The sequence below is a fragment of the Haplochromis burtoni genome, unplaced genomic scaffold (genome assembly GCF_018398535.1).
Source record: "Haplochromis burtoni strain Fernald_Lab_line unplaced genomic scaffold, NCSU_Asbu1 Contig_78, whole genome shotgun sequence".
Taxonomy (NCBI): Eukaryota; Metazoa; Chordata; class Actinopteri; order Cichliformes; family Cichlidae; genus Haplochromis; species Haplochromis burtoni.
In genome coordinates this window covers 496,190-506,738 of record NW_024582439.1, presented here as the reverse complement: position 1 = coordinate 506,738, position 10,549 = coordinate 496,190, and the positions used below count along the sequence as shown (strand labels likewise).

The following is a 10,549-nucleotide window of genomic DNA, read 5'->3' as shown; positions in this document are numbered from 1 at the left end:
TGTGTGTGTGTGTGTGTGTGTGTGTGTGTGTGTGTGTGTGTAAGTTACAGAACCACTGTAAAAACACTGAAATGGCCAAATAGGGGATTAGCAGAATATAACATAAACACTTATGAATAATGAGTCTTTTAATATCTAAAAATAAGCATTTTTCAAGGAAAGGGACTGTGATGAGGGGACATTTAAAAATATCAATTTTATGACATTAAATAGTGCCAAACTACATTTTATGTATGACCAACTGTTTTTAATGTTTACACTAATTTTGAAAAATACAATAAATACAAAGTTAAGACCAAACAAACAAACAAAGAAGACCTTATTTATTTGCTGAACAGAACTTATTTACTGACATGGTTTATTGTGGCTATAAATATTTGTTTTTGGACTGTTCTAGAGAGCCTTCTGATTATAAAAGCCTTTTAGCTTCCTTCCCCTGCTCCAACTTTCTTCAGCTTGGCTCTGCTTTTCTAACAAACATATCGTTGCTCTATGGACTTTTTAAAATAGTCTGAGCTTTTTTATTTACAGGATTTGCTTGTACATTCAGCCCCTAATTTTTAAAAAAACTGTGGCCATTTTAATATTGGCACGCACCACTGTAACAACATGTACATCACGGAAGAAGGAAAGCATCATAAGTCTCCTTTGAGCAAGAATTAGGCAACGTAGGATTTTGAAATTAATACTGTAGGCCTCAACTGTAGGTAGGTATCGCGGCTGATACTAAAGTTCAAATCTCAGTGACGTTGACCGTAGGATTAGAAGCCGTACATCACGTTTTCTGTGAATTTTGTGAAAGCAATAACTCAAGAAGGAGTTCACCTAGGATTTTTAAATGGGCTTTAAAAATCTTGGACGAGTTCAAATCTCAGTCACCTTGACCTTAAGGTCAGAGGTCAAGTTTTCTGAAACTCTTGTGAATGCAAAAACTCAAGAATGGTGTAGGATTTTGAAATTGATATCATAGGTGTATCTACTACGATGCTGAGGGGTGGCACTGGCAGGCACTATTATTTTTACATTATCAGCTAATGACTTCAAATTGTCAGCTGTACATAGCTAATACTATGCAAGCTTTCAAAGCAGCTATAATTGCTTTATATCACAGCGTTTTTAAATTTAAAATATCAAATGACTGAACAAAAAATATGAAACTAATATTTAATTTCATGATGAACTGAACCTAAAGATAAAGATGTATTTACAGCCTTGGATTGTGTGAGGGGATATTTACCTGATTCAGTGTTTAGCTTTGTGCTCCACAACATTATTGATCTGCTTCACTTTTTCTGCTCTTATAGCAGCGTTTTGTCCAAAGCAGCTGCTTCCAGTGGAAAAGCTTAAAACAAACACACCCCTCTACCTGCTCCACACTGAAGAGCATACAGAGTAAGACACTAGTCTGTAAACATATCGGAGAATCAAGAAATATGAGAACCGGATATTTCCCTTAGGAGCCGTTAGAGACCACAGTGGAGCTTAAAAAAGCGTGAATATTGGATTTAAACAGGGGGTGATATGTCAGTGCTGTTTGCATTTTCCATTTTCACACCCCCAGGGGGTTGAAAACTCTTACTTCCTCCGTTATTGGAGATGGATTAATGGATGGATAGACAAAGCACTTAATTAATCCCAAAGAGAAATTGCATTGTTACAGAAATTATCCATCCATTTTCTAAACTACTTTTCCGGTTTGTTTTATTCAGGGTCACAGGGGGACTGGAGCCCATCTGAGCTGTCACAGGGCAACAGCAAACACCTCAACCCCCCCAATGTTTTAGTTGTATAACTAACAATTAAATTAAAGGCTAAACTAAATATACTCTAAAATACATAACAAATATAAATAAAGGAGAAAAAAAATGTCTGTCTGCAATACAGCAGAAACTGAAACCTCTGTGTACTTTAAGATAATGAATATCACTCATGAAGCTATCCTGCTGCCACAAGTCTCTAATTCATTTCCTTTCACACACTTCTGCTGTGACAATCGTTGTTCAATTTCAATGCCAGGTGACACTTATCAGATTTTGATACTGTACAGATTTGCAACGGAAACTATAACTGACTAACTAAAGAAAAAGTTCCATAAATTGTTACTTGGGATGAATTTTATAATACAAATCTGTGAATGTTGGTGTGGATGTGTATTTTAAAAGACTGTAAGTGTTCATTGTGTAAAAGTGTAGAGGTTTGATTAATGAGCTAGAAGTAAAAATGCCACCGCAGCGCCCATTCTAGCAACTATTCTTATCCTTTACATTTTTAAAATCTGTCTCATTCTAGCACCAGCCAGATTTGGCCATAGGAGTCCATTTGATGGATCGTTACACGTTCTACATGCTGGAGTTCCTTGAAGACATCCATCCTGCAAGCAAAACCAACATGAATGATCTGGTGAGCCTCTGTTAGCGTGTGTGTCCAGTATGGTCACAACTTCCTCATACCTGTTTGCAGGAAATCGCAATTTCCTGAACCACAAAATAAAATTCTTGTTATACTCTTTAAAATACGTTAGGGGTGTTAATGCAAATTTAAGTTTACAGTTGTGCTACTTCTACTTGAGTGACAGAAAGGAAGAGATTTTCTCTGGTGTCTCACATTTTGAACACCATCGTTTTATTTGTTATAAATTCATTTGTAGTTACTGCAACAGAACATAACAAAAAAGGTATGCAGATTTTTATTAGATTGACTATTTTGAAAGTCAGCTTTTAAAAGGAAGGATGTGGCAATCAGCACTGCTGATACCTGAAGCAGTGTTTTTCTTGTACTGTCCTCTTCCTCTGTCTGTGGGCCAAAAGAAGTCAGATAAAAGTCACACAGGTCACACTTGAAACAGAATATCTGATACGGTGTTGCAGTCGTTGGCCTTTGACGCATCAGGGTGGAAATGGTGAGTACATGTTGCTCTGGTCCATGACTCAGTCTCAGCAGCAACTCCTTTTTCATCTTTTAGCCTCGTGCGGCGATTCAGGCCACAAGGACCACTCCTCATCTGCGTCACCCGGAGTTATGCTCAAAGCACCTCAGATCGTTACTCTGGCACTCTGTGTGTTTTGACACATGCTTATTATTTTTTTCTTCCAATTTTTCTGTTTCTGTAGATTCTCTGTTGTGCCTTTTCAGGGAATTAAGGATCAATACTATGGATTTTCTGGATGAGCCCTCTGAGTTTTCGTTCTTGTTTTTTCCCCCCCCGATCCAAGCTGCAAAGTCGTGCCATTTGCTGTACTTTTCAAGTCCTGTCTGGCTGAGGAAATAATGTTGACCTCAGTTATGTGATTTTTAAATTCTTTTCAAGCAGAAAACAACACATTGATAAACTCACATAGGATTCATTCACAAGTGGTAACATAACAAGTGTGCTAAAAATTGTAATTGGCAAGGACATGCACAAATGTCAGGCACAGTGCCTCTAATCTGTTTCTCACGGTGTCACACCTCCCAGAGCAACAGCTCAATACTAGCTGCAACTGGAACTTGGAATTGGTGGTGCAAAAAGGAATAAGTCTAGTATTGTGTCTTTGTGCAGAGCTGACCTGTACATGCAAGTTATGCTGCTGCTAAAGCTGTCATTGTCATGAGGCGAATATTTATATTTAGAGAGACATTGTTAGTTGTTTTTGTTCTAAATAGTTTGAATAAACAGATATCTTCATATACATATCCAGAATCTGCATGCATAGGACACTGGGACACAAAGCTTGGTGGTTTCCATCTGCAGCCTGCTTGTATCCAGAGTGCCATCAACCAATTAGGAATTGTGTTATCTGTTGTCCAGAAAATTGTCGGTTTCCCTCAGCAACTGTCAGTGGACTAGCTGACTGGCTCCCAAATAGAGATCCAACGTGACAGAAACCACTAATTTAGAACAATGTTGAATATTCCTAATGTGAAATCTTTGCTGTCTCTGCCTCCACAGTTCAAAGTGTGTCCAAAGAGTCAGTGTGTGTCCACTCCAGGCCATCGTACTGACCTGTTCCTGAGAGATCCTGGAAGTGTTCTCATCACAGATTTCTTTGGTAGTGTCCGCAAGGTTGAGCTCACCATGGATGCCATCAACTTGACTGACCCCATCAAGCAGATGGAGGAGAAGTAAGTTTAATTTATTTGTTTTTTTGTTAATGGCAAAAGGTATGCATCAATCAAACTAGAATAAAAACAGGATGGCAACCTGCTAGAAACTAAAAATCCGTGGGTGCCTGGTGATTAACTTTGCATTTGGCAAAAAAGTAGCAGAGGTCTAGAATGCAACACACTCAACCTTTTGGTCTATGAGGTTCTGGCTGGGCAATTAATTAAAGTAATCTGTTAAGTAGTATAAGTTAATGTGACTTTGAATATGTAAATGGATACAGATTTGCGATTTCTTTTCAGCTATTTATGGTAGTTAATCACTGTATTATCTGATTGCATCTAATTTCCAACTTATTGCCGTTTTATCACCTTCTTGATGGACCGAGGTTGAGTGGTTGCAGACCTTGTCCCCCCTCTTTGAAACAATCATTTCAAAGGCAATGGCACTGCGAGTTCATTGCATGCAATTGCAATTATTTTGGCACCACTGTTTTCCCAAATGTGACTGTAGCATTAAAGATACTTGTGCAAAAATAAGTTGTTCACAAATTGTTTCCAGCTTTTCAAAATGAACTAAAGGTAACAACAGAAAGGGAGATTAAAGGTAGATATTAAAGGGATATGAAATGAAGTTGAACATGGGCTGGGCTGTACTTTCATGATGACATGAGGGTACAGCAAGTCAGTGTCAACTTTGTTTACTAAGCAAGTCGTTTAGAAAGCCTTATGTATAATGGAGACCTGGATAAGGCAAAGCCTTTTGAGCAAATGATGAAAAATAAATATCTGAAATAGCCACTGGTATATAACACTGCCTCCTGGTGGTTACAGTTTTACATTACTTTTAATAATCATGTAATAATCATTGCAAAAAAAGGGTAGGCAACTTGCGAGTGTTGCATGTGCTGAAAAAGTGTGTGTGTGTGTGTGTGTGGGGGGGGGGGGCGACCCTTATAAAATACTCTCATTTAGGCCAGCCTCACTGCCAGCAGCCAAATTCATTTTGTGTTCAGTTTCCAACTAACCAGCCTTTGATTTCTGTTTAGTACACCTCCCATCAGTGATATTGATTCCTCTGCTAATGATGTGTTGATTGGCCTGTTTCTGGAAGATTAAAGCACTCAGTGGCTGTCACTATGACCAGTGTTGGGAAGGTTACTTTTAAAATGTATTCCATTACAGAATACAGAATACATGCCCCAAAATGTATTCTGTAACCGCTCTCTCTCTCTCGCGACTGTGTGTTTCCTGGGTGAGAGAGCGCCTTTTCGTTGTTGTTGTTGTTGTGCTAAGCTAACAGGCAGAATGCTACAAGCATAGCTCTAAAGAATGTAGCATCATGTTAGTGTATGTAATCTTGTGTAAGTATTTTATACATAAATGTCGCTTTTTTAAGATTAAACCAACACTGGCTCACTGGAAAAACGACTTAAACCTGTTGGTTAAATCGTTGACTTTAGTTAAAAAGAAAAAAGCTGCTTTTTTTGTTTCCTTTGTGGAAGATTTTGATTTAGTGAGTTAATAATCTGTTAATTTATGTGACCCATCTTTATATTTTATTTTCACTATATATGAAAGTTGCTAATATGTTAAAAATGTTTATTCTCTGAATCTGTAATATATGGTGCATTTTGTCTGTATGTTTATATTACTAATAAAAAAAAAAAAAAAAAAAAAAAAAAAAAAAAAAAAAAAAAAAAAAAAATCAGACTATAAGGCAAAAAGAAAGTGCAGCTTTATGGTTTCATGGACAAAAGAATTTCTGTGGCTGCAATATGATGAGCTAAATAACCAGGGCTGCACATAAGTGGTCCGCAGGTGCGCATTCGCTGTCAAAATAAAAAACGCGCACAAAGATAAGAAGTTGCAACTAGAGCAGGGCGATATGGCCAAAAATATTTATCACGATATATATTTGAAAATTTGCGATAACGATATAACTGACGATATAATTGATGCGAGACAAAATACAACTCCACAACATTACTAGTGCAAAAAGACAACCTTCCATTTATTTTCACTTAAACAAGAAGCTGGTTTTTATGTACATTAAAGCTTTATAAAAATGTAACAGTGCAAATGCAAATTCCTTGCTGAAAGTTTAACCAAAAGGCATTTCCAGTAGAAATGGGCTGACATATCCTGAGCATAACCATGTATAATATCCACTGAAGTTAAAAAGAGGTGCTTTGCAACATTAAACTGCAGTGTGCAGTACGCATTTTTCGGACCATAAGGTGCACGGGATTATAAGGCACATTAAGCGAAACAAAGCAGTCAGATAAATCAAACTTTATTAAACTCATTCTTCTTGCTTCCTCCACTTCTGTACCATTGATTCATTAATGTTGAATTCTCTGGCAGCTGCTCTATTCCCATGTTGTTGCAGTATATTAATGACTAACCTCGTATTGTGGATGGATTATCTCAGTTGTTCTCCTGACTGAAGTTTGGTCCGTTTACAGCATCCTGCCATGCGATTGCATTTGTCTCCAACTATCAGGAACCTTAACGTTAACTTTTATAAGTGGAAAAGTGTTAGTGTTCGTCCTCCAGCTTCACTGTTTATGTTATGCTAACATAGCTGTGTCGCTAGCGATCACGTAGCACATCATTATATACCAGCTAGCCCAACTTCAGTAACCCTACAAACGTCACTGCTGTTTAGTTTCCTGTCTTCATTTATGTTGGAAGTGATAGCAGAGCTGTACGTTTGATTTTTTCAGAAATCTCTCAGTCAGAACATGCTATATCATGCTTAGGTAACTAGCGAAACTAGCGAGCTAACTTCCGCTAGCTTCCTGCTAACTTCTAACTCCGTTAAATGTAATAAATTTTGTTTTCATGGATGCCTGGAAGTTAAACTTCATAGTTACACCTGGTAAAGCAGCAATGCTGATCGTTTTATTAAAGATGAAAGAATTTAGACAGTTTTTAACTCTCAGTGATGCTGCAGTGTTGTTTGACCTGAAATATACGGAGTTTAGGACCCAGATTACTCCCAGATTTAAGAGCATCTTAGTCCGACAAATACGACGGCCGCTTGCATGTTCTGCAAAAAAATGTGCTTTGTCGTGTATCTGACGGACAAACACCAAACCAGTTCCACATCACTGAAGTTGCACCATTTTTACAAACCAATTCTGGTTCATCTGTTTCACTCAACAATCGGCCATGTGCGTATGAAAACAAAGGCACTGCGCATGCGCGTTTTACTCATTCTATCGCGATATTTCATTTTCCTATCGTTGCCTAACATTATACCGGTATTACCGTGAACGGTATAATATGGCCCAGCCCTAGTTGCAACGCGTGTTTGCGTACATAAGATTTTCAGGAGGAGGACAGACATTTGTTTAGAACTCTTAAAGATGTCGAAGAAGCTCCTTTAAGCAATTACTGTGATGTTCCTCCACCTCCAAAGAAATGTCAGAAGGAGTCCGAACCACAAAAGAAGCACGTATTCTCGGAAAAGTGGTTGCAGGAGGTGAGCTGGCTTCAAACAAATGATGAACGCACAGAGATGTGGTGCAGAATGTGCCGTGAAAATCCCACTCTAGCGGACAAAAACAGCCTTTTATATGGACGCAAACGCGCGTTGCAACTTCTTATCTGGTGCGCGTCTTTTATTTTGACAGCGAATGCGCACATGCGGACCACTTATGTGCACCCGTGTAAATAACATAATGTTCTGCCGGGTGTGTTGTTGGTTTTCTCTCGATTTCTGAGTCGACAAGCGCCTTTGTTACTGGGACCAGTCATTTTAAGAAAGGCCCCCATTAGAACCCATGAGAAATGCAAGAAATGCATTATTGCTCAGTCTGCAGTATCTTTCCCAGAACAAACACCAATCGCAAATAACAAACTAAAAATAAACCTGAAAAATCAGTTTAGAACAGCTACTATGTTGCAAAGAGTGAACTACCACTGGCACAATGCAGCAGTCTGTGCAAACTTCAAACAGCAAATGGCCTCGATCTTGGTTCCACTTGTCTCTACCCGTGCTTCAGTGGAAATTTCAAATTCAGGATCTGACACAGACTGATTCATGTCCTACACAGTTCTTACAAGTTCATAGAAATTTCTGTTCAATTAGAACCAAGTATTTGAGTTGATGATTGTAATTTTTATACAATGTTGTAATTTGTTTTTCAACAATTTTTTGATTAATGTTTTGTTTCCTTTACAATATTATACATTAAAGTATAATATTGTAAAGGAAACAAAACATCAATCAAAAAATTGCTCTCTTTTTTATTCGGGCTACTTAAATTTATTTTGGGCTACCAAAAACTGAAGAGTCCCTGCCCGAAGGGCTACCAGGGATTTTGAAATTTTGCGAGCCCTGAAACCACTCCTCTGACAGCTAAAAACCACCCAGCTGTGTATTGTTTGCCGTCGGTGATCTGTATGGACCGCTGTCACTGACTTGTGCAAAAAGCCTCATGTTCAGCATTCTCATAACAACGTGATGATGAAGATGAGGTGAGACGAGTGACTGAATGCTTAAAGTGATCAGAGTGCTGGCGTGCATTCACACATCAGACTTGTAGTTTGACCTGCGCACTAACCGTCAGACACAATGTGATGCTTTGATAAGCCATATGTAGCGTGCTTCATGCCTGCTTCTTACTAAAAGGTCGAGGTGTGTGTGCATTAGGACTTACATTGCTCTTTGTGGCATACTCAGCAGACAGATAGAGAAACAACTGCTTCACATTCCAATCAAAAATTGGCTGCAAATGTGGGAGAAGTTAAGGACCATCAACAGAACCGAGAGAGGAAAACAAAAATGAATCCGAGCATCTTCACTGCATTGTCAGTGCCTAAAACAATGGTGTACATCGCCATGGTAACCAGGGATAATCTGGTGTTAACGCGACTTGAACTCAAATGTGAATGATTCAGCAGTGAGCGTGCAGGGTTATTTTGGTTTAAGAATCAATGTAATGACTGTATAATTACAAGCCTTTGGCTGGAATCTCTGTCAGACCTACTGGCATTCATTTAGTAACGCCCAACACACACAGCTGCTTCAAACTGTTCTTTTGTCTCAGGATGGAGTTTTTAAAAAAGACGACAAGTCTACAAAGAGCTGAATGAATGCACAATCATGAGCAGCCACACAGTGCACTCTTATTGCAAAGATTCTCTGAAGCAGCTGCAACACATGGCAAGAAGAAAAAATCAAACACAGCAATGCTTTAATAGGAAGGATATCAGCTGAAAGGTCAAAGGTGATGAAACCCAGGTCACTTCGTTCTCGGGGTCCAGTGAAGTCATCAACGTTCTTCCTGTGAGAGAGAGAGAGAGAAGTTACAAACGTCACTCGACATGTAGAAGTTGGGACGGACGCATGCAAAGGTGAAAGAAACGACTGCTGTTCCTCACATGACCCTAAATGCTTCTGTGTTTACCTCTGTACTACAGAGCTGTACTGTACCACAGCTGTGGTACAGTACATATCTGTATATCTGTACTATGGTACACAGCTGTGGTAAAGTACAGCTCTGAACTACCGCTCTGCACCCCTTCCAGGCACAGTGAGTATCCCGAGGCTGAGGATGCTGTCCAGGCTCAGGACCGCAGGCCACAGAGCGGCTCCCGCCAAACAGCTAGCATGTAAACCACCCTGCAGCCTCTGCTACACGGAACAAAGACACGATAGAACCTGGTGTGATGCTAACAGCTGTTGAAAGCAGAGACTTACAGCATGACTTTAGAGACGTGGATGTCCACAGGAACCCTTCTGTCTTTAAACGCTGTGGTGATGAAGCAGCCGAAAGTCAGAGCCGCCATGACGCTCAGGGAGAAGGCAAACAGCGAGTTAGCTCTCGACAGGACCGTGTTCATATTGGGATTCAGCAAGTACCACACGGACACTAATTCAAACGACAGACTTGTTCCAAGCCCTGCAGCGGATGTAGCGTTAGCGCAAACCGGAAACGTGAAGTTACGTGGAATAAACACATACTTCCGGTTAAGGCCTTTCAAAATAAAACAAATTTGAAGCGTTTTCGGCCAGAAGACAGTTTTAAAAGAATCACAGTCTAAGTGAAGCAACATAGGTGTGTAGTCCAACATGGCTCTGACTCACATTAAACATGGATCAGTGTTTGTGACTCTCGGCCGGGTTTAAACATGTGCACATGTGTGTTTTAGTGTGTTTGGGAAGTGGTCAGTGGTTGGGGGTGATTGTTTGTGACTCTCGGCCGGGTTTAAACATGTGCACATGTGTGTTCGCTCGCCTCGCGCGACGGCAGGAACCGGAAAGAGCTTTGGAACGATGAGTAAGCGGAAGCTCTCGCTTCCTTATTCAAAACGTTCCGTCGGTTTAAAATGACGCAAATGAACTGTAACCTCTGTAACACACACACATTCGTTTTCATATCTCAGTGGGGACATTTCATTGACAATGCCTAACCTTAACCATCAGCCTAAACCATAACTATTAGCCCTGATAATT

The 10,549-nt window shown here is 39.6% G+C and overlaps 2 protein-coding genes across 3 annotated transcripts in view; one reads left to right on the top strand and one right to left on the bottom strand.

Moving 5' to 3' along the window:
• The window catches only part of pigk (phosphatidylinositol glycan anchor biosynthesis, class K), a 42,694-nt gene that overhangs the window by 7,998 nt on the left and 24,147 nt on the right, over nucleotides 1–10,549 (top strand). For both annotated transcript variants that reach the window (XM_005924546.3, XM_005924547.3), the window contains exons 8-9: nucleotides 2,290–2,400; nucleotides 3,929–4,101. In XM_005924546.3, the coding sequence (XP_005924608.1) occupies nucleotides 2,290–2,400; nucleotides 3,929–4,101 (284 nt within the window). The remainder of the gene's footprint in view (nucleotides 1–2,289; nucleotides 2,401–3,928; nucleotides 4,102–10,549) is intronic.
• On the bottom strand, nucleotides 8,413–10,055 carry LOC121814722 (signal peptidase complex subunit 3-like). Its single transcript, XM_042222002.1, has 3 exons — nucleotides 9,794–10,055; nucleotides 9,304–9,377; nucleotides 8,413–8,827 (listed from the first exon to the last, which is right to left on the bottom strand). The coding sequence occupies exons 1-3, from the start codon at nucleotides 9,934–9,936 to the stop codon at nucleotides 8,700–8,702; spliced, it is 345 nt and encodes a 114-aa protein (XP_042077936.1). The 5' UTR covers nucleotides 9,937–10,055; the 3' UTR covers nucleotides 8,413–8,699.

Coding starts and splice junctions, on each gene's coding strand:
- LOC121814722 (XM_042222002.1), bottom strand. CDS start 9,936: ATGAACACGGTCCTGTCGAGAGCTAACTCGCTGTTTGCCTTCTCCCTG. Junction 9,378..9,793: donor CACGTCTCTAAAGTCATGCT/GTAAGTCTCTGC, acceptor TCTCTCTCACAG/GAAGAACGTTGATGACTTCA. Junction 8,828..9,303: donor CACCTTTGACCTTTCAGCTG/ATATCCTTCCTA, acceptor AACTTCTCCCAC/ATTTGCAGCCAATTTTTGAT.